This window comes from Hyaena hyaena, unplaced genomic scaffold (assembly GCF_003009895.1).
Source record: "Hyaena hyaena isolate Hyena2069 unplaced genomic scaffold, ASM300989v1 scaffold_72, whole genome shotgun sequence".
NCBI lineage: Eukaryota > Metazoa > Chordata > Mammalia > Carnivora > Hyaenidae > Hyaena > Hyaena hyaena.
Window position 1 is genome coordinate 861551 of NW_024080703.1, and position 24335 is coordinate 885885.

General features: G+C 45.2%; 1 protein-coding gene across 15 annotated transcripts in view; it reads right to left on the reverse strand.

Annotated features, from left to right (window-relative positions):
• KIAA1217 (KIAA1217 ortholog) overlaps positions 1-24335 on the reverse strand; it is a 300278-nt gene that overhangs the window by 40478 nt on the left and 235465 nt on the right. For 10 of the 15 annotated variants that reach the window (XM_039233021.1, XM_039233031.1, XM_039233019.1 and 7 more), the window contains 3 exons: positions 21933-22765; positions 6036-6140; positions 5480-5529 (listed from right to left, as the gene is read on the reverse strand). In XM_039233021.1, coding sequence (XP_039088952.1) covers positions 5480-5529; positions 6036-6140; positions 21933-22765 — 988 coding nt within the window. The remainder of the gene's footprint in view (positions 1-5479; positions 5530-6035; positions 6141-21932; positions 22766-24335) is intronic. The other 5 variants (XM_039233023.1, XM_039233025.1, XM_039233032.1 and 2 more) reach the window with 1 other exon arrangement.

Here is a 24335-nt window from a genome sequence, read left to right on the forward strand (position 1 = left end):
AGACCAAAAGAAGCAGGACTCCTGCTCTCATCTCCTTTAGTGAGAAGATCAGGGATGGTATGAAAATTCTCTAGAAGAATCCAAAAAGGCGGCAGAAAGAAACCCTTTCTAAATAGTTTTCTGGCTGCCATAAACTTGTGCCCTGTGGGTCCCACTTAAGCCTCATGGATTTCATACGTGCATCTGGGAAGGGCCTGATTCGAGCAGGTGTGCTTTAGAAAATGCCTCAAAAAGGATCCCAAGTACCATTTACAGGATCAGCAAGGTATGGGAATCAAAAGAAAGTGCTATTGTATTGATACAATGCAAGTCTCTGGAATAGGCCTCCAGGGTAGACTCTGAATTTACATCACACACACATGCACGCATGCACACACAGACACACACACATGCGCACACACCCTCTTCTGGTTAGCTCTCTTTTCTGTAAAGGACAACGTGGAAGGCTTGCAGTAGGCTGGGCAGGCCTTCCGGGACCGAATCCTGTTGTACTTCCGCAAACTCTGAGGTGGACCCGGCACAGTGGCCTCTCTTTCCATATGGGTTCAGCAACCACGGGGGCCCTTCCTTCCCCGGCGCGCACAGCTCTGCAAACCACAGAAGGAATGCTCCAGGGTCTAGATGGCGTGCCAGCGAGCGAGGGGTCCACAGCTGTCTTGCTGCTGGGTCTCAGCAATGCCAGTGAGAGCCGCTGGCACACCAAGTTCCTCACCCTTAGAGGACCACTTTCCCAGCCCGCTGGTGGCCCCCGTGGGGAAGTGAGGAGCACAGAACAGAAAGCACTCTAAGGATTTCCAAAGGAACCCCAGCAAAGCAGACAAAGAACTGTTATTTCTATGAGCTAACTGGCCACTCCTATCATCACCGGTCACGGCTCTGACCAACTTTTGTCAGGTCCCCCTCAAATCAAAATCACCCCCAGAAGAGCAAGATGTGCCATCCCTACAAACTGTTCCAAAGAATATTCTCCAGGGGTGCCTGGGTGGCTCGGTCTGTTGAGTGTCTCCAACTCTTGCTTTTGGCTTAGGTCACGGTCTCACGGTTTCATGGGTACCAGACCCTCATGGGCTCTGCGCTGGCAGCGTGGGATCTGCTTGGGATTCTCTCTCTTTCCCTCTCTCTCTGCCCATCCCCTGCCTGCACCGTCACTGTCTCTCTCAGATAAATAAACTTAAAAGCAAAAAAGAACATTCTCCAACTGCGAAGGTCTTCAGTAAAAGAGCATCCAGTAACGTTTCCGAGAACAGCAGGATGTCAAAATTAACAAGCACCTTCAGGATCACGCATCTGAGGGAGATCACAGTGAATCGTAAGCTTTCCTTCTAGAACTGGCCAGGTTACTTTATCATCACCGCATTCCACAGGCACATACGTACATGCACGCCACACACACGCGTGCACACATGCCGATGCCATACATTGTCTTGTGTATAACAAATGACACCATCGAGGTATTTCTCCAGTGAAAACGATGCAGTGCCAGCTAGCCACCTCCCACATGGTTTTCAGAACTGCGCAGCTCTTCTTCAGCCCGGGAAGGCACACCTTCCTTCTATGCTCTTCTCCTCTCATTACGCAGTATGAGGACACCACAGCGCTCACTGACTTCACTGAGTCTACGCGCCATCTGTGAGAATTGAATGCTGAAAACTGGTTTTAAGAAGTCCCTCTCACCACCAAATTTCTCTACGGAGTCTACACTCATTTGTAAAATTCCTTCCACCTCTAATCCAATCCGCTAAATCTGGTTTCTAACTCCATCAATTCACTGAAATAGCCGGCAGTCAGGTGTCAGCCCAAAGGATGCTGGGCTGACATGAGGTCTCCTTGGCGTGATGCTGGGCTTTCTCACTCATTTCCTTCTTTTTTAGTCAATTTTAACTGTTCTTATCCCATTTCTCCTTACTTCTTTGCTGCTCCCTCCTGGTTACTGTCTTTTCTGAGTTTTTCTTCAGCCAACCCTTTAAATCCTGGCCTGTTTTCCTGGGCTTGCTTCTCCTCTCACGGGATATATTTCCACTTGTAAACGTCTCCTACATCTTTGTCTCCAGCATCTGGTTATCTTCAGATGCACATATCCTCCCTTCACATCGCTACTGGATTTTTCCGCAAGCAGCTCAAATTCATTATTTCTCTTCATCTTCTCTTAACCTCTTTCTGCCTCTTTAGCCAGTGGCACTATTATCCATTCAATTATTTAAACCAGAACTCTGGATACTCATTCTCAGTATCCACTTCCTAGTTGTGTGACCTCAGGTAGGTAACATGACCTCTTTTCCTCTCAGTTTCCTCATCTGTAAAATGGGTACGTTGTGTAAGATAATGGAACCAATACATGAAAACTGTTTGGCACAGACAGAGCCCTCCTGTGCAGTTAGCTGTGATTATTATTTCTCTGAGAAGAGTGGGCAGGAGGAGTCTGCCAGCTTCCCCTCCTCACTTGGAGGGTCAGCAAATGGAAAGGCAGGGAAGCAGGCGCCCTGAAATCTACGGATGGAGCCGGGATTGGCAGGCGGGAACCCCTTCCGGATGAGACATGCACAGGACCTGGGACGTCCTCTCCACACCCACACGGGAGGTGCTCACCCTCTGCTCCCAACGGGCCTGGACTGGTCGGGAGAATCCGCGTGCAGTCTGCAGAGCTCACTCCTTTCTGTGCACTTCGCTCTTTCTAGGCAATGCCCCCCACCCCGCTTCCTCCTACCCAACCTGCCCTTAGGTCATTCACTTCAGTCAATTACATTGCAATGTGATCTTATTAATACAATTTTGATGTGAATTTGATGTATCCTGTTGTGACAGAAAGAACACAGGTTTGGGAACTGGCAAGATCGGCCGTGACTTCTGCTAGGAGTGCAGTGGCTCACATCTTCCTTACAGGATTAGATGTGTTAGATGATACAATATACATCATAAAACACATGGTATGTCTTTGAAATGGGAGGTTCCTTCCTGTTCTCTTCTATCCACAGTAAACCAAATATTCCTAAAGTAAGGGGAAATCTGGGTTTCCCCTTTTTATTTACCCTTGGCCAAATGAGCTCCTTGACTTCTCTCTAACTACCTGTAGTTGTCTACAGAGGAGGGATAATACTTCCTGTCTTGTAGCTTACTTTCTAGGATTCTGGAGGAATTAATATATTGTGTACCCCATAAAAGGCTGCTATGGCAACGAAAGCCCTGTGGACCACATCTAGCCCTGACACATTGGAAACCAGAGGGACCAAGCCCAGCAGTGTCTCAGGGAACAATGTACATGCAGTTGCCCATGGCATCACGGGCTGGTGCAGCCTTTCAGAGGAGAAAACTGGCAGCATGTCGTCGGTGCTACTAAAGCTTGTCTCTCTGGACTTATTGATTTCACTTTGGGAAATATGCCTCCAGGAAATTACACCTGTTCCTTCCCTCTGGCTCCAAAAGAGACAGGAGCAAAAATTTTTTCAAAACTAAGAACCGACACAGCCTACATATCTCTAAAGAGATTGCGGCACCTTCACATGAAAGAATGAGGCCAAATGACAGGTGGGTGGGCCATGCGGGTGTGTGTCAATATGTCTGAGACATATGCACTCAGTCTTCCCATCTGGAACATGGGAATAACAACTGTACCTACCCTTTGAAGATGCGTCAGGAACAGATGAGTTTCATGCATGAGAAGCACTCTGAATAGTGCCTGGCCTACAGGAAATACTCACTACATGTTTCCCATGATTAGGATGATGATGTCACCCAAAGTGAAAAGGGACAAACGGAGAACGTGAAAGAGCATAAACGCATTGATCAGAACAATGGTATCGGGTACCCATCATTTCTAGAATAGACTCCAGAGGAACAGAAAATTGCAGTGTCCGGTAGACAGCCTTTGTTCTCCCCAGCTTCACGGAGACATGACTGACACACAACATTGTGTACCTTTAGGATGTGTTGATTCGATATACTTACATATTATAGTATGATTACTACCACAGTGTTAGCGGGCACTCATCATGTCACATGATTACCACTTCCTTCTTGTGGCGAGAACATTTAAGATCTACCCTCTTCACAACATTCAAGTATATAGTTGAGGACTGTGGTCTATAATCACAATGCTGGACGTCAGATCCTCAGAACGTGTTCATCTTCTAACTGGAAGTCTGTGCTCTGGACCAACACCTCCCCATTCTCCAACCTTCAGCCCCTGGGGACCACCATTCCACTCTCCTGTTTCTATGAGTTCAATAGATTCCTTCCCCCACTCTATGTTCACAATAGATGAGAAAATAAATGAAGGAATGAGTATTTCCCGAAAAAACTGACAACTGTTCTGAAGATAGGTTTAGCCATTTCCACTAACTAATTCTCTGGCTGTAGCCGAGGTCACTGATTGATTTCCGAATAAACCAACAAATCCCATGAGTACTAAAAACACTGGACGCCCAGCCCTGCTGGCTTTACGACTGAGTTGCCTGCAGTTGGCTAGGGCGGAACCAGGTCTAACAGAGGACTCAGCAGCCCAAGATCTGTAGAAGAGTTTGTGGGTCCCCAAATTAGGGGTTTCACCCAACCTGCCACACTCTTCTTGTGTAGTTCAGTAGCCAAACATGTCCCTGGTAACGACTTCTATTTCTAATCCAACACAACGGAAGATCTCTAATTCTTGAGAGGGGGACCGCTTGCTTTGAGCCTGCGGCATAAGATGGACATCAAATATACCTGGATAGTACGGGATTCCAGTGGGCCTGTAACTGGGGCTTCGTTTGCGGGGACGCTGCCATTTAAAAAGCTGGCCTTGGTCCAAGCATACCTTTTCTTCCCACCTCGATCACTGGCTCCCTTCTTGTCTGTTCCCATTCTGCAGCTGGGCTGAGGTCCTTAATTCATCGTAAACCTTCCAATGGCTTCACTTTGCATGTAGAGTAATACCCAAATTCCTTACCATGGCATCTGCTCATGCCTCCGCTCCCCCCAGTGGCTCTTCCTCTCCCCCTTCACTCACCGAAGTCCCATTCATCTTTTGGGCCTGAGCTCGTCTCACTTACTCAGGGAACTGTCTTGGTCTAGGCTAGATCTGTTGATGAAATATTAGCCCTGCATTTCATACCACTCATAATTACTCTCCCTGTACCTGTTTTTTCCCCAGGCTTAGGAATTCTAGGCAGGCAGCCCCGTCCAAAGGATGCCCACTGTCCTTGCCCAGTGCTAGGCACATATATATTTGTTGGATGGATGACCATATACGCATGCAAATGAAAGAAGAGTGAATGAATGAATGAATGAAGACTGAAGGAGGGGGCTGAAGGGCTTAGGCCACCTCCCTTTCCCTGAATGAATGACTAATCTGGAATTTCCACATTAAGCAGGGAAGGTGTGGTGGGCAGGCGTCATCCAGAAAGCCTCTCAGACCACCCCAGAGAGGTGACTTAGGGAAAGGTTAAATGCTCTGAAACAAGCCAGAGCTAACCAAAGGCAGCCTGCAAAGGATCCAGAGAACACTTACCTGCACTATCTGCGTGGCTCTTACTGGCTGTGGACTTCATGCCTTTCTCGCTGAATAAAAGAAAAAGAGAGTCAGCTATACAGTTTTCAAAATGCCTTTTTCTCCCCCCTTCCATTTACTATTCCAAGCAATTAGCAGCGGCTAGTGATGGTATTAAGCAATGTGTCTTAGCATCAGCATCACTATTGGCCGGGATGGAGAAGGCTTCCCAGGTGTGCATGTGACGCGCCGGTGGAATGCGGCTGAGGAGCGCTCATGACTTTTGGTTGAGGCGGATGTGGAGACGTGTGGATGGGCTGGCAGGCACTGCACAGTGGTCCATGAAGTCACATGCACTGGGAAGCCCATCTACCCTTCTTGGGCCAAAGTGTTACCTTCGACCAAGAATTACCAGAAGGCCAAACAAACAAACAAACAAACCACGATTCATAGAGATGTGACTATTTTCAGCCTTGAAATGATTACAAGGAAACGGATTTGAATGAATGAATGATCTTAATGATTAAAGAGAAACAGATTGAATGATCTTTCATCGGTTTGCTTTCTTCTTTTTTACCTAGACGCCTCTTTGCTATTACTCGTAATGGGCCCTTTAAAAAGCGCAGACTGAACAAGACCAGTTAAACTGGCAATCTGTTTCTCCATGGCTTGCATCCTCTCTCTGGAAAACAAGAGAATGGTTTGTTAAAGCTATATTCGCTTTCAGACTGGTTTGTCTGGGTGAATGATCACCTGAGGGCTGTAAAATGTACACCTAGTAGGCTGCCAAAGTTCACCCCATCCTGGCTCCGGGACCGTGCAGAGCCCTGATGAGTTCAAGAGTCGATGATCAGAGTTTAATATTAACCCAATGATCTCAATGACAAAACACTGGTCCGATGAGAACAGGCCTCCTGGAAAACTGAACAGTGCCTCCTTCGGAAACGATTCTGTTTGCTGGTCATGTTTTTGAGGCTTTCTGCCCTGCTTTTCCTCTTTTCTCTCTGACGCCAGCGGTGTCCTAGGCCAGCTGTGGCCTGGTGGCACAGATTTCCAAGCTATCCTGGTCAGCTAGGAGGGCTGCTGCCTGATTTTGGTGTCAATGACAGAGACGTTTGTGGAGTGTAGAATAATACTTATCTCATAGCCCAAGAGCGACACAAATGAATGTCTTTTAAGTAAAAATATGATAAGAATCAATCAATGACTTGGGGACAGGGGATGCTCAATGTAATGTCATAGGAACCTTAACCTGGGGCCTTTCACAGGATCAAGCAGGAAGACAAATATCCCTAAGAGTTTTGGTCATCTTAAGACACAAATGAAGAGGCGCGCCTGGGTGGCTCAGTCAGTTAAGCGTCCGACTTCGGCTCAGGTCATGATCTTGCAGTCTATGGGTTCGAGCCCCACATCGAAGCATCTGACTTCGGTTTAGGTCATGATCTCACAGTTCGTGGCTTCGAGCCCTGCACTGGGCTCTGTGCTGACAGCCAGCTTAGAGCCTGGAGCCTGTTTCAGATTCTGTGTCTCCCTCTCTCTCTGCCCCTCCCCTTCTAGCACTCTCTCTCTCTCTCTGTCTTTCAAAAATAAACGTTAAAAAAATTAAAAAAAAAAGACACAAATGAAGACGCCCCCCTCCCCAGTTATGTCCCCCGTACAGATACTGCACATTTGTGTTCAGGTTCCTCTCGTGCAACATCACAATTCATAGGGCCTTTGAAATAGGCTCTCATTTCTGCACCTCAGACAACGGCATTTTTACAGAACTATTATCATTATTTTCAACACATAAACACATCACCACAACAAAGTGACCTCTACTAAGGATGATGGGTAACACAGATGTGAATTAAATTATACTTATGTGGTAGCTTAAAACAATACAGGGAAGAGAGTGGAGGAGTTTGAATAGCATGGGCATATCTCCTGCCAACGCACCCCGTCAGCAGATGTTAACCTGAGACAGAGAAGTGACCCTACTCTCCATTGTGGGTCTCCACCCCACAGACCTCTTGAGAGTGTTAACAGTGGTGATTCCTGTGCTACAAACGATATATGCATACATCATGGCTTTTAAACATAAGCCAACTTCTTTACCTGGTCCCCAATGGAAAAAATCATGGTGGTCTGTTTTTCCACTAGAAAAAAATAACTGGTTAAGTTGGACTAATTGAGAGATGAGGTATCTGATCTCAAACTTCATGGCTATCAAGAGGATTTTTAAGGGTCATTTTGTCCATAACACAACCTTCTTGCTTTGCATTTAGCCCTGGGATTATAATCCTTAGCATGATATGAAACACTGAAGTTAATTTCCCAATTACGAGTTTCTGACTTCACATCTTCATGCATTTTCATTAGTTTAAAATGGACCGTTCTGTCATAAGACTGAGTTTCTTGGATGTAAGTCAAGCAGTCTGAATAGTTACCGGTTCTGAACACAATAAGAAAAAAACGCAACTGATGTATCAACAGTATGACTCTTGGTTCTAATGGTATGGAGAGGAGAAATCTCAAATAGTCTGAATCAAAATTCCATGCAGTGGCTTTCCAGGTGTTTCTGGGCAGAGTGGTGAAGGCTACACTTCTAAGCTGCAGAGCATTTTGAGTCTTACCTGTGCTCTTGGCCTCGTCTCTGCCATAAGACAGAACATGTGCCAAAGAGACAAGTTAGTAAGAAATCCCAATCAAGAAATCAGGTTAGTAAATATCTAACAGAAATTCCAAGCTTATCAGACCAACATGGCAAAGAAAATATGGGGTGGTTGTCAATCATGCTGCCTGCACGTGGGAGACTCAGATTTAGTCAAACAGGCTCTTGGGAAATGAATGACTCCCAGCAGACCTGCTGAACACTGGATGAAAGTCATCCAGTGTCTCCATTCTTCCCACGGTAATGCCGGAGTCAAGTTCATGGTCCTAAGAGTGCAGGTGCATTTGGAACCACCTTGAGATGAACTACTAGTTCACTGCTCTTATTCAATCCTAGGAAAATGCAAAGTTTTCCTTCCTCCCTCCCCCCACTTCTTTGCTTCTTCCTTCTTTCTTCTCTCTCTCTTTTTTTTAAGTGGCATGACATTTTTAAAATCTAGGAAGCTTTGGTTATGAAGTGGCTTAAAACAGTCCATGAAGCTGGAATGTGGGACAGGAAGGTGCGGTGACAACCTAACCAGATATGGACCACAGCAATGTTAAGAAGGAGAAGAAAAAGGGGCCCCGTGGTGGCTCAGTGGGTTGTTTAAGCATCCGACTTCAGCTCAGGTCATGATCTCACGGGCTGTGAGTTCAAGCCCCGCATTGAGCTCTGTGCTGACAGCTCAGAGCCTGAAGCCTGCTTTGGATTCTGTGTGTGTGTCTCTCTCTGCCCCTTCCCCATTCATGCTCTGTCTTTATCTCTCTCTCAAAAAATAAATAAACATTAAAAAAAAAAAGAAAGAAGAGAAAGGGGTAAGTTTATGACTGTAGAGAATAAGTGAGAATCTGACAGGAAGAAATGGCACATCAATTCTAGGCACAACCTGATTAGGGCTCTGTCAGTGTTCCTTGTGATCACTGCTCTCCGGTCACCGCGTTCATTGCCCAGGTTAACAAAGGAGGGCAGCAGCACGAAACAGCAAGCAAGGCACCTGGATCATGCCAGGTTCAGAACGCTCGCTGCTCCTCAACTGAGTCATCACCACAGTTAGAAGTGCAGGTGGGATCTTCTCCACACGGGTGTCCTCGGGGCTTCCTTCTTATACACCTTTGACTTTTTGCTTGGTCCAGTGGGTACTTGGCTTCTCACTAGGCTCCCCCCTGACAGAACTGCGTGGGATGAGTTTGGATGCCGTGGAACCAAGCCTTATATCCAGTCCTGGTACACGCATAGTTGGTTCTCCCTTTCTATCCGTGAGGATGGCTGTGAACGCTCCCTGCGTGGCCTCCTCCAGGCTACGTCACTGGTGGGGCCACCAGGAAGGAGACATGATCTGTCAGAGCCTTGAGAGTTCAGAACACTTGGGCCTGATAGCCGAGAGGGAGCAATTCCCTCCCAGTGTCCAGGAAACAGCGGGGCGTGCCCATAACCAAGGCATTGCACGCACCGATGGCACGTGCGTGTTCCGCTGCCTCGGCCAAACCCGCTTTACAGAAATACAATTCTTTTGACACATGGTAATGAGAAAACTTTTTCCCTCCTATTTAATCATCAAAGTGTTTCTGGTTTCAGGATTCATTTGAGGGAGATTATCTGATTTATAAATTCATAAATAAGATTGTCTTTCCATTTCATGGTTGGTAATCTGGAAACAATTTTATGGTTTAACTAAATTACAGCAACTGGAAACTTATGCAGCCTTCGCCCATGATGAAATGTTATGAAGGATGTTTTCATGTGAAAAGGAAAAAAAGAGAAATGCAGTGGAAGAAAAGGAATTAAATACGACCCTGTCATTTTATCGCAGTGGCTATTTTGTATGATAATCGTCAGGATATTAAAGATGCTTAAGCTAATTCTTGCCAATATTGCTTGGTTTAAGGTATTACAGAACTGGTATAATTACTGTTGAAAAGATGGTTTAAAAGTGATTTCATAAACCATTTTGTATCATTCCATAAACCACATTTATGTGATTAGGATGTATGGTTAACTAGTCATTTAGTGCTGTAAGTCAGTCTGGCTGAATGCATCTTCTTGGGACCCAAGCATAATATTAATAAAAAATTCAAGTCCAATCCAGAGAAAGTGCTGATCCCAGTATCTGAATTCCCTCTGCTATAACCAGCTTTCCTTGCAAGCCCGTGTCTGCCTGTGATGAAGCAAAACCCTGACTGGGCACAGTCTGCTCTTTGTCTTCAGAGTACAAAGAAGGAAAGGGTCTGTAGTTAAGGGAACATTTTAGCCAATAACTCCATTTATACAACTTAAAATTTTTTTAACATTTATTATTTATTTTTGAGAGAGAGAGAGAGAGAGAGCATGAATAGGGAGATAGAGAGAGAGACACACACACAGAATCTGAAGCAGGCTCCAGGCTCTGAGCTAGCTGTCAGCACAGAGCCTGACACGGGGCTCGAACCCATGAACCATGAGATCAGAACCTGAGTCGAAGTCAGATGCTTAACTGACTGAACCACCCAGGAGCCCCCATTTATGCAACTTCTTTTTAAAAAATTTTTATATAGTTTACTTATTTTTGAGACAGAGAAAGAGCATGAGCGGAGGAAGGGTAGAGACAGAGGGAGACACAGAATCTGAAACAGGCTCCAGGCTCTGAGCTGCCAGCACAATACCCGACAAGGGGCTTGAACCCACAAACCACGAGATCATGACCTGAGTTGAGGTCAGATGCTTAACTGACTGAGGCTCCCAGGCGTCCCACAACTTCTTGATTCAAGTTTTCACCTTCAACATTTCTTGCCTAGAGATTTGTCTTTATGCTGACCAAGGCCTCATTAAACCTGAATTAAGTCCTTATCATTGTGTATCCAGGTAAATTAATGGCTATTAAAAAACAAGTCAGTGCCACAACAACTATGAGACTGGTAATTCCTCTGTAATGAATCCCTTAGGATATGCTTTTAAATATCTAGAAGACGGAAACCAGTCAGCCGAGCTGATGGGATCAGCCCTCCTCGGAGGCACTCACCTTCCAAACCAGTTACCAACGTTGAAACCCACAGGTAGAGGCTAGTCATTGACAATGGCATTCACCAGCAGTGGCCGCCTGGGAGTACTTACCAGGTGGTCCATCAATTTATTTCTAGTTCGAACATTTTGTGATTATTTTTGTGTTTGGCTCCTGCTCATTCCCTGTTACCTCTCTCTCCCCAGAAAGTCAGAAACAGTCAACAAGTCATCAACAAATGTTTTTGAGTGCTTAGTATGTGCTAGGCACAGAGAAGCCTGCAGTGAACAAAAGTGAAGAAATACCATCATTCCTTCACAAAGTCACTTTTTTTTTTTTCTGGGAGAAATCTAAGTGAACTAAAACCCTTTAGTCTTGGCAGTGCCAAAGGCATTTTCCATACCTAAATAGTGAACAGGCTTAAAGCTAGATGATGCCCTTGTCTGCTCATGCCCTGATTCTCTAGTATGAGGGGGGAAAAACCCGAAGTAATTAAAGACACTGTTTTCAGAAGAGTTCAACAGTACACTGGAATTCAAATTATCTGAATTTGTGGTAAAGCTTCAAACAGGACTCTGGGCAATGAACTTTCTACTTCTGCCCGATGTTAACCTATCGGTAAAAAAACTGTAGAACTAAAAACATTCCTCTGAAAACTCCCAATAAATTTAACTTTTCATGGAAATACTACATTTATGGAGGAAACACTGAAGGAGTTGGTAGTAATTGCAATGGGGCTGCAATGTTTTGTAGGCATTAAGATTGCCCCCCCCCCCCCGCCACCGCACGCCCCTCAGGGGGGACGACCATGTGTGGGCACTTTTTTTTTTTTCTGTTCTCAAGTCCTTAGATGAAAACTGGGGAACACAGAGGGTCATGAAGAAATATCATTTATAACACTGGCATTGAAGGCTGCTATTTCTCTCCTTGTCCTCTGCTCATGGAGAAGGAAGACTGGGTATGTTCTATGTTTCCTATTACTGCTTCAATTCATTGTTCTGTCTGACCTCCCAACATCTCCCATGCTTCTGAATTCTTAGTTACTCATCCGTGAATGCCCTATGAGGATCTAGGAAATTCCCTCACATCCTTGGAGGACTTCAGCGTGAGAAGCCAGCCTCCTGTCTGTCACGTTCCAATCCATTATCTCTTGTGGCTTCAATATCCACTTGGATAACCCTTCAAAAGTTGGTCAACAGAGACCTTGAAGGCTTCTTCGCAGACATACTCTGACCTTACATTCTTACTCGGTACGGTTTTACTGTCTAGATCTGAAAGTCCAAGTTTTCCCCAAGGCAAGAAAGAAACAGTGACCAAAGCAGAGATGTTCACCTGGAATGCTCTGTATTTTATTTATGGCCACAAAGATATATGCGTTTAACAGCACTTGTAAAGAAACAGGCAAAAATGGCATCCCGTTTACAAGGTTCCAGGGAAAAAGTCTGTTTCTAATCTTTCTTCATAAATTCACTGAGGCACTGAGAAGATGGAAATTTATGATAAGGATGTTAAGAAAGAATGCTGTGCGAATGATAGTATTTCTTGGAATCAACTATTCTTCACATATTAGCCAGTGACTGATGATGTTTCCCCTAAAGGACTCAGGTGACATTTGATTGCCAGCAACTTCAATGATCACAGAGTGTGAGCGATGCAACGGACCCTGAGGGGGTAAATGATGTCAGTCTTGCTTGCCGACCCCAAGTTTCAGAGGACCCCACTGGGGTGGGCACCACTGGCTGGGTTCTAAGAGGTGCATGTACTCTGAGCAATCAGGTGCCCCTGGATGACGGACACAGAGCAGTTCGCTAGGGAAGAGTGACTCCTCCTAGTAGGAGACATGGGAAAGAAGCCCAAAAGAATAGGATTTAGCAGAGGGAGGAAGAGAAGGAGAAGAGAGTAGAAGAGTGTTCTATGGGGAGTCCCAGGGCAAGGGCAGAAGTGAGAGACTAATACAATTGAATGGAGGCAAAATCTGTGGACCAGGAATTAATCTAGACCTGTGCTCTGACTCCAGAGGTGCGCAGGGGCACGGTACTGAGACTTGGGGGGAGGCCACAGTAGCAGGTCAGGCAAGAGTGGTGGTGGTTGGGACCAGTGTGGCAGCGGTGAGGTCAAGAACTATGGCTGAAGTCAAGGAACCTTTGGTACTGGACTCACAGCATTCTCTGGTTATCCAAATTAATGGGGAGTGCAGGAGACAGCAATCAAGATGGCACCCAAGGCTTTTGACCTGAGTAAGGAATGAATGAAACTGCCGTGCTTGAGATGAGAAGACAGGAACTCATCTTCAGACATGCCGGGTTCAAGCCAACCAACAGAGAGCCAGGGAGGAGGGACACAAAATCTGCACTCACACGTCACTTAGTGCCTCCGAGTCTCAGCTTCCTCAACCACAGGGCTTCCCTGTCCCACAGGGCTGTCATCTGCAGAACATTAGGGGTGCGCACGGCTTCCTTTTTCCCCTTTGACTTCATTCACCCAATAGATATTTTTTTCTGGCATTGACTGTGTGCTGGGCACAGTTCCAGGGGCTGGGGATGTAATGGTGAGTGAAACCGAGGGCTTATGCTTATGGAACTTACATTCTAGGGGATGAGGGTAATGGTACAATGATACATGTGTGTGTATAAAATATATATATATGCTCTTCTATAGAAATAGGTATTTTATTTATTTAATTCTACGTGTGTGTGTGTGTGTGTGTGTGTGTAGATGTTGCAACTTTAATTACAATGGCCGGTAAGGGCTGATGGTGTTAGAGTAAAATCCCTGACATTGGTGAGGAGCCACTGGGATAGACATCTGGTAAAAGAGGGCACATGACAGAAGAAGAGCACATGCAAAGTTCCTGAGGTAGGAAAGGCCCGACAAATTCAAACACAGGAAGCCAGTGACAGAGAAGCTCGGTTATATAAAAGGCTGAAAGAACTTTCAGCACACAGAGGAAATAGGGCCTTCAAAGGCTCCCGCCCCTCATTAAATAGATGTGCCAATCTTCTTATGCCCAACCTTCAAATACCATGTCTGAAATGCTGCCAGACTTAAAATTCTAGAATTACAGAATTTTCTGGTTGGAAGGAACTTATTTAGGCCCCACAGATTTACAGATTTCCTTCCATTCTGCTTCAGTGATCTTGACAAGCAGAAAAAAACAAAAAACAAAAACAAAAAACAACAAGGCGTGGCAGGCCCCTCAGGTCAGGCAAAGCACAGCCACACCCAGGTCTGTGTTCCCAAGAGTACAATCACCCCTTGCAAACGACGTTCTAACCATGTTCTGCCCAGCACAGCAAATGCGCCTGGGAATTCTCCAGATAGCTTTTAATGTTTCACAACTTGCTTTCTGGGCATGCTGTTCTGGCTGGGACCAGAATACAGTCCCAAGTCAGGCATGAAGATACCCAGATCCAAATGGCTAGATCGAGTGGCCCCACAGAAAGAAGTCAGGATTGCTTTTATTTATAGAGAATTTTCCAGTTCACTGTCCAGTTTCTACCCGTATTGATTAAATGTGCGGAGAACCACTGAGATCACGGCTACCACCTCCCTGTTCTAGCGAAGGGCAGGGAGGTTTAACAAGGCAAGGGCTCTCCTAAAGGCACACGGCTAGTTCACCTGTGAACCCCACAATCTGGTGCTCCCTGCACGGCTCTGAGTTGCCTCACATGGTGACTCACCATCTGGGGTGAGGCACTCCATTTCCGTGGGGGCCGAGAGCCTTCACTCTCTGGGACAAGCCTACACCCTGGCGTATGAAATCACCTACTTTGCATTTTCTTTCTCTTCCCTGAGGGGAGGTTTTCATATTCATGCTCTAGAAGTGACATCTCACATTTTGTACAGGTACAAACCGGTAAGAACAGCCGTTCATTCGTGCCCCAGCCACCTGAACAGGGGCCCAAAATGAAGTCACCCTCCAAGGAGAGAGAGTGTCAGCAGTGATGGGTAGATGGTCCCTTGACTGGTCCTAAGGGAGCTGTGACAATAAGTTCTCTACTCCCAACTGATTTTGATCTGTAAAATCTTAGCATGAACTCAAAAGATAATGACTCAGGAAACGGAAGGGAGACATTTCCTATAGCTGGCTTCTGTCACGCCCTTTTGTATTTTGCCTTCTTAGATACTTGTGTTTCCTGGAGGAGTTAGGGACATACCGCCTTTATTACAAAGACAAAAAACACAGAGACAGTTTGACAGTGAAAACATCATTTGTCAGGGATAGCTCCAGATGTGGGGCTTTTAGAAAATCTCCTGCCTGCTTCTCTTGCAAAGTCAGCGATTAGCACAGTGGTCCCGAAGACCCCTTCAGCATTCAGGATGGACAGGGAGGGAGAGGAGGCATTTACTAGAAATATCAGTTGGCTTTCTCTACATGAGTGTGGTGGGCAATGCAGACTTCTTAAGACCTGCGGTGTTTGAAAGTTTGAATTAATCCTTAGGCCTGGCGATATTTGTCAAACACTTCAATCGTGAAAAATTGACTCCAAAAATTCAATAAGGACTAGTGTAAATCTCCATGATCTCAACCGGACAGAAGGACAACCCATCACAAACGAGGCTAAAATGTGGCCTGGACCTCACGAGGATCCAGGATTATCCTGCACTCAGGCCAGCTGGTTATTTAGAGGAATCCTATCTTCAGGCTGGGTCACAGCCATACTGATTCCGCATTGAACTGTTCTTGCCATAGTTCAAGGGGGCGGACTCTATACCTGAGCATTTATTCCTCTTCTCTTTGAAGAAGGCAAAGGAGGGGATTATCTGAATTGCACAGTATTTAGGTTACTCTGGCTTTGCTTTTGGTTTCAGACCTCAGGCATCTGATTGACAGCACCTTGTGAATATTCAAAGGAGATACAGGGGTGCATTTTAATTTCATCTAATTAGTGACAGATGACGGCTTTCCCTTTTGAGAAATTGGTTTGTTTAAAGTAACACAGACCTTGTGACATTTCATTCCACTGGTATTTTTGGTAGAATATCCCTTGTGTAAGAGCAAAGCCACCTTCATAAATTTGTCAGTTGGTTAAGTATTGTGTTTACCAGTGAATTCTTGCCTGCATCTAGCAGCCTAAGGAATGAAAGCAGAGATTACTTAACCATGAAGTTATATTCCTATGAATTCAATTTATTGGTGCTCATTTGACTACTGAGGCTGGCAAAACATATCCAGGCACCATTTTTTTATAGTACCATAATGGCGGAAGTAGAGCAAATTTTGGATCTAGATCAGTCTGTCTTTCCAAATGTTATCTTTTTTTTTTTTTAATGTTTTTTATTTATTTCTAGGAGAGAGAGAGAGAGAGAGAGCGTGAGCAGGGGAAGGTCAGAGAGAGAGGGAGTCACAGACTGAAACAGGCTCCAGGCTCTGAGCTGGCAGTCAGCACAGAGCCCGACACGGGGCTCGAACCCACGAACCGCGAGATCATGACCTAAGTGAAAGTCGGACGCTTAACAGACTAAGCCACCCAGGCGCCTCCCAAATGTTATCTTTTCACTTCACTGTGTATGTCCCTTAAATTGTAGTCCATTCTGACATCGACATTCTCATGAAAGTTCCCAGACCAGTGTAAGTTCGGGAAAGTTCTCTTTTTTCCTGAAATCACAGCAATTACTGTCTGTATCACTTCTTTTGAATTAATTATGTACAAGCAGTCCCCAGATGATGACAGCCTTATAATTGAAAAGTTTACTTGTACTTTCATTGTTTAGAACTTGGAATTGGTGGTTGGATTTCCAGCTGGCCCACAGAAGCCTCTTTAACCTACAGGGTATTATTAGTGCTCTCATTGTTCCGCATTGTTTTCAAGGAAAACGTGTCCTGACTTTCCAGCTGGACGTGGAGATGTCGAGAATAGATCTCCCCTTGGAGTCCCAGCCTCAGGGAGAGACCCTCCTTTCCTCTTCGGGACCTGGCATGGCCTCCTCCCTTCTTTCTTCTTCACTAGGAGATGGTGTCACTCTTAGGTGACAAGAAGGACATCCCTGGCACCACCTGTGAATGAAACCCTACTGTTGTGGTTGTTCCTGAAAAAAACAGTTATTTAGTCTGCAATGGTAGCTCAGAAGCTTCCGGTACTTAACTGTGGCACAGCTCATATGTTTCTATCATGCTTTTAACGTTTTCTGCTGTCTTCCTGGTTTCTATTCCTTGTGTGTGGGGACCAAATCTATGTTTCTTTGTATGCTGTAAGGCATCCAGTCCCCAGCTCAAGGCTTAAGAGGGGCTCAATAAACATTTACTGATCCATAAGTAGAGCGACATGGGAAAGCAAATTCAGACAAGGGCCGAGTCAGTCAGGCACTGCGAGGCATCAAAACAGATAAGCTAACCATGTTGGGTCTACCGGGTAGGTATCTCTGTCATCAATTAGATAGCTCAGGTGCATTTAAAAAGATGTGCTGATGCTGGCTTGTCTTTTTGCTCCTGGACCCAAGAAGAGATGTACTCTTGACTACTGTCCTGAAATGGATTTTAAAGTGGCTTTGATATTTGAAACATTCTAATTTGGATCTTCAAGCCCAGTCAATTCTGTTCTCTGTTCACACTTAAGTTTTATTCTCCTCCCACCCTGCACCTGCTTTATGGTCTTCCTGGTGATACACTGAACACTTTGTCTCCTTGCTTCTTTAGGTACGGTCCTGTGTCCTGGACAGCTTGGTGTACTGACCTCTGTTTAGTGGCACATCGTAGAACGCTTTGCTCAAAGTGGGGACACTCGAGCACTCACTATGCGATAGTTATGGCACACTCACTATGCGATAGGCACGGCACACGGCACTTAACTGCAATGAGCTGTTCCACCCCGTGAGATAGGCTCGTTATTATCATCTCTATTTTACAGATGAGCAAACTGAGGCAGAGACTTCGTAACTTGTCCAAAGTCTCTGCTGGTAGCAAGTGTTAGAACTGGGACTTGAACCCAGGCAGTCTGGTTTTGGAGTTCGTATATAGGGCATGTTGTTGCCTCTCAATAAATGGCTGATCACACACTGACTGAATCAAAGGTAATAGCAAGTTCTCACAATAGTGAAGTTGTTTTCCCAAGAGGTGAAGGGCACAATTGGAGTCATGATTGTCAAGATCCATGCTTTATGAAGGTCACAATTTACCTTATTTGAGAGTGGGGCATTGCTTCATTTCTCCACTTCACTGAGTAGAAAAAGTCCAAAAATCCCTTAGAGGGGTACTTCTCAAACAGGGGCAGTTTGCACCCTTCCTCCCCCCTCCCCCCCCACTGCAGGGGGTGCATTTGGCAACATCTGGAGACATTTTGATTGTCATGACTAGGGCCGGGTGGAGGGAAGTTTTGCTACTGACATCTAGTTGGGTAGAAGCTGGAGATGCCACTAAATATCCTTGGAAGCTCTGGGGAACCCTTCTGTCCCTGTAAACAACAAATTATCCGTCCCCAATTAATTTGTGCAGAAATCAAGAAAACTTGTTCTAGAAAGATCCCAAGTGTAACTACTTAGAAGTTCTCTGATGTGGCTCACTTTGGACTACACATTCAGGAAAAGGAAAAAACTATTATTTTTTAGGCATTCAGGCTCTCCTCTCCAGTAGGATAAAGCATAGTTTGGAAAATCTTCAAAGGTCTACCAGTCACTGTGAACATTTAAAAAAAAAATGTTTTTTTACTCTTTATTTTAGAGAGAGAGAGAGAGAGAGAGAGAGAGACAGAAACAAGTGGGGGAGGTGCAGAGAGACAGAGAGACAGAGAATCCGAAGCAGGCTCCAGGTTCTGAGCTGTCAGCACAGAGTCCGATGCAGGGCTCAAACCCATGGATGGTGAGATCATGGCCTGAGCCGGAGTTGGATGCTTAACCAACTGAGCCACCCAGCTGCCCTACTGTGAACATTTTTAAATGACATAAATCTAAATTTAGACTTTCACTCAATCAGTGGGTGCATCCCTCCCCTCAAAGCTACCAACACAGTAACACATAATCCTCATAAAGTAAGGGGGTGAGGTGAGGTGATTAGGAACAGACACAGCTACCAGCGAGCATGCGGGCTTCCTCCTAAACACAGGAGCCCCCTGTCCTTTTCCAACTGGCCCAAGGCAGGGAACTCTGCTTCCCTAAATCTGGAAATTATTAGAAATCACGACGGGATCTCACATGGCTCTTCTTTGTCCAGATACAGGTGCCTAGGCAGGGCAAGAATTTGCTCCCCACTCCATTCTTCACTCATGATAGGTGTGGAATGGTACAGAAATAGGAGTTTACAGTGTCTTGAAAAATATTACCTTAGGAGGAATCTGTTATACATTTGGACAGAGGGCTACTAGTCACTCTGCAATGAGCACTCTTGAATTCCGAGTGTTCTTTCGATAAAGACACTTTACATTATAGGAGCCAAACTATAAATAGAAAGTAGCAAAACATAAATGTCCTAGATTTTTACAGTTCTTAAAGGCTGTTTTATGTGCTGTGAATAGAAATAACGATGCTATTTAATGAAGGAATTTTATGACCTCGGGAAGACGGAGCCTCACGTGCTGAGTAATCTGTCGCACAAACCATCTCCCATCCCGGGCCCTCCCTCATAGCCACATGGACCATTCTCTTCTTGGGGTCCCAGCTGAAGGGAAGTCATCTGGGCAAAGCCACCTTATCACTTGAGATCATTTTCTTTCTAGAAGCTCAGATACGAGAATTGCTGTCTTGAAAGTCATAGTGGCTGGAATCTGCTTCTCTATCCCAAAGATCCATGGCCATCTGGGGAGGAGAGCCCTACCATCATCTCTGTTCTACTATATATGCTATTTTTCCCCCCAGATCTTCTATATATAATCTGCCATCATTAGATGCCTTGTGAAAACGTCTTTATAAGAAAGAGAAGCCAAATTCTTTAGATCAAGGCACATGACTAAATATAAGAACCAAGATGAAATTCCTTTATCTTTAACTCGTCATTTTCAAGTCAATAGAGCTGTTATAAAATCATGTTTCCTGCACCCCTCTGCACCCCCCCTCCGAAAAAAAAAGCTACCGTTGGAGGTTTCCTAAGTACAGATGGGAAAGAAAGAATTTTTCTCTCTGATTTCAAGCTTCCTGCAGTTATTTGGGCCATTTCATATATGATGCTCTTTCTGAACAGCTCTTGAATTCAGCAGGGCCCAAAAGAAAGCATTGCTACTGATTTCTTAGTCTCCCTCCTGTGTTTTTGTCGCTTTACATCTTAGATGTAAAATTTCCCTTGAGAGTCTCATATAAAAAGCACTCTCAAGATTTATTTGCTTTTTAATATTGAAATGGCAACAGAAATTGATTTGGCACTTTACAGTACCCTGCATTCATGAAGGTAGACTTTTAAGGGTTGAACTCTTAAAAATGCAGATTAAACGCATCCAAGATGACAGCACAGTACAGGGGGAAACAATGGGCTCTAATTTTGTGCTTCAGTAATTGTTTCTGGTGCTCTTGTTTTTAAACTTTTACTTTTACATAGTGCAATTCATTTTTTGGAAATAAAAATCGATTGAAAATGTTCTCTTTTTTCTTTCCCTATTGCTGCATAATTGTGCTAATATACTAGCTAGGGCAGTTACATTTTAAGTGGTCTGTATATATTTAGCAGCATAATTATGCAAATGCTACCATGTTTATGACTGTAAATATCCTTCAGGAGCAGTTACTTTAGCATCTAGTCCTGAAACAATTTTTGAAGAATTCTGGTTGAAATGCTCAGAATTCGCACCTCGATTTACCTCTCTGCTGGGTGAACGTGGAGCTCATAATTCTCACCCATCAGGCAGAATATTGCACAGTGGTAAAAAAGCATGGACTCTTTAATGGATATGGACATTCTATGCCACTTATTGGCTTTGTTTGTGACCTTGAGGAAGTACTTAACCTCTCTGAGCCTCAGTTTCTGCATCTATAAAATAGGGATAATGATAGTATGTAAGTGATACTACCTTTTCGGTGAGGAACAGGTAATAGCGATTCTAATAAAGTACTGAGCAACCGAATTCATATGTGACAACAGGTAAAATGCTTAACCTCTTTCAGACTCCATTTCTCTGACCAGATCTTTAGGACTCTAATTATTATGTTGGCTTCCTTCAACCAATTCTGGCTCGAGACATTCCCTCTATCAAAATTAGCTTTCTATTATTATATGAACTTTGGAGGGTTTTAAAAATGGACTGGGCTGGTAAAGTATAAAAATACATATATTAAAAAAGAAATTTAGATACTCAGAGTGTCTCATTCACTAGGCAAATTCTGCTGATCTCAGTACTGCTTCTGAAGAAGTATTAAACCTAAACCACTCTATTTTTATGCAAATTCATGCTTTATCACCCTAGATGAAAAGACAGTGACACAATCCATCCATTTCTGAAGGCCAGATGAGAAAGCAAAGTTGCACTCCATGAGGAAAAACACAAATGGCTGTTTCAAACACTTAAAACTTGAACTTCAAAGCACTCACTCCTGCTTTTCACTTGCAGATTAGTTATCATGAGCTCCTGATCCGTTGCTCCAAACGGTTTCTGCTGATCGTGATTTTCTTTCCATTTACTCAGATTTACGCTAATGATGACATTGTTAGACGCTTGCCCTATAGGCTCGCACTGTCTGTCACCGTGCTGTGTGTCTGTCCCCCACACCTCCCTTTAGCATGGCTACTGGCCTGCTTCACATGCCCCCCCACCCCCCCACTGATTCAGAAACTCTTTGCAGACAACAATAGCCTTCGATGCTACTCTGTGGCTTCTGCAGCATCCGCAGGGCACGCTGCACAGGGTCGGTGCTCCACCAACACCTGTTCCCTCGGTTTGACTCTGTAAAGCGGCCCTCAGTAACTCCCGGGCGCGGGCACAGACCACCCGTGGCCACCCTCAGCACCTTACCTGGTCTCTCTGTCTTTGGGTATTGTAGCAGTGCTGTAAGCAAACACTTGTTTCTCAACTAGAGGTGGGCCGAAGTCCACAATGCTGGATAATCCTGGACTGGTCCGTGGCTTTTCAATATATACCAAGGTGCCGGGCTCCTTTTTGAAGGCCTGGCGGCTTGGAGAGGCCCGATCTGGCTGCAGGGTGTGAGGGGGCCCGTGGGCGTTATGGTGGGCATGCATGTCTACCATTCTCAGGTCACTGACTCGGTGAGGGGAGGCGGGGGGTGTTTTGGAGCCCAGGGTAGGCAAGTGGCTATCTGGGTACTTCCTTGATTTCTGTCTGTACAATGACTGCTCCATATGCATTTCTGCTTGCAAAGAAGGGTTGCAGTATGCACTCGCTGAGCGAATTGCCGTGCGGTGATATGCAATGATGTGATCAGGTACATCCAGCGGGTGACCACCGTGGGAAGAGGCTATGCTCATCCGTCCCTCGTGATAAAGGTAAGGATCGGTATAGAAGCCCTCGTTTCGGTACATTGCAATGTTCTTGCCACTCATGTCTTCATCTGGCTTCACATCTCTTCTTTCCAAGATGGCGCTCGGGCTGGGTGAGATGGATCTGGAGACCGGCAGGCTAGAGAGTCTGTCTCTGGGGATGGTGGCGTTGCCAGGGACAACCATGGGGCGGGTGCCCCCGTAAGGAATTCTGGATGGGGAAGGAGGCATGGAATGGGGTACAGGAGTGGATGGTGGAGAATTTGGAATGGCATGGGGTGGATGAGCTGTGGATCCGGGTCGAGAAGCGCCAGGGCCATCTCCTCTTGCATAAACAATTTCTCTCTGCATCTGAAAATAGAACAAGAAGTCAGAAAATCCACTTTGATATTCATGTTTGTAGAGATGTCTCAGTGTGACAGTATGGCTTGCCTGAGGCAGCAGGCTGAATCATGGCGCCTCCTTCAGCAGGGTGTCCATACTCTAATCCTTGGAACCTAGAACTATGTCACCTTTAGGGGCAAAAAGGGACTTTACAGATGTTCCTTTTTTTTTTTCTTAAATAGTTTATTGTCAAGTTGGTTTACATTTAACACCCAGTGCTCATCCCAACAAGTGCCGTCCCCCATGCCCATCACCCCCCTTCCCCTCTCCCCCACCCCCATCAGCTCTCAGTTTGTTCTCAGCATTCAAGAGTCTCTCATGGTTTGCCTCCTTCCCTCTCCCCCACTATTTTTCCCCTTCTTCTCCCACATGGTCCTTTTTAAGAATATCGAGGTGGGAAGATTGGCTGGGATTATCCATATGGGCACAATGTTATCCTACTATATGTGAAAGAGGGAGGAGGGGATCAGAGTCAGGGTCAGAGAGAGAGACTAAATGATGCTCTGCTGATAACTGTAAAGATGGAGGAAGGGGCCAGGAGTCAAGAGATGTAGGTGGTCTCTAGAAGCTGGAAAAGGCAAGGAAATGGATTCTCCCCAAGAGCTTCCACAGGGAGTGTGGCACTGCCAATACCTTGATACTGGCCTGTAAAATCCATTCTGCACTTCTGATCTCAACAACTGTGAGATAATGCATTTTTGGTGTTTTCAGCCACTAAGTCTGTGGTAGTTAGTTACAGCAACAATACACCCAATAAAGAGCTCAACATTGTGAGGTTTTGGGGGAAAACAGTGCAGTGGTTTACTTTTTCAGGTCATAGAGTCTTAGACACACTTAATAAATGTGGATCTAATGCATCAAAAGTGCTAAAATTTTATTTTCTAAAATTTGTCTGGGGCCCATTTTCTAGTATTAGCCCTGGAAAATCGTTACTAAGCATCTTATCTTTCCAAGCAGATAGGGACATGGACAGAGAGGGTAATGAGATGCACAGGGAAAATGTGGAAGTAAGTTTCATTAATTCACCTGCCCTCTACTTGAGCCTTGGAGAAATCAGCTCCAAGAGGTTAGGAAAAAATCATGATCTGAGAGATAAGAATGCAATTGAAGGCACAACTCGGGGGAGGGGGTGATGTAAGGGAGAGAAGAGGGAAAGGAATCTCAGGCATGGTGAAGAGAGGGACTCCTAAGAAAGCCCCTCTGGGGTTGCCTAGTGATAAAGAGACTGATGGAGTTGGCCATCGTAAGCCAAGTACTTCTTGCCTAGGCGGCAGTGACTCCTGGGTGGTGTCCTTACCATCCAGTTCAAGAGAGTGAGGACTCCCACCCTGTCTTCCACTAACTCTCTTTTGGAAAAAACAATGAGTACAGAATCAATGAGTTAAGAATCATAGACACCGAGAACAGACTGATGGTTGCCAGAGGCAGGATGTTGGGGTTGGGTGAAATGCGTAAAGGCAGTCAAAAGGTATAAATGTGCAGTTGTAAAATAAATGTCATGGGGATATAATGTATAGCATGGTGACTATAATTAATA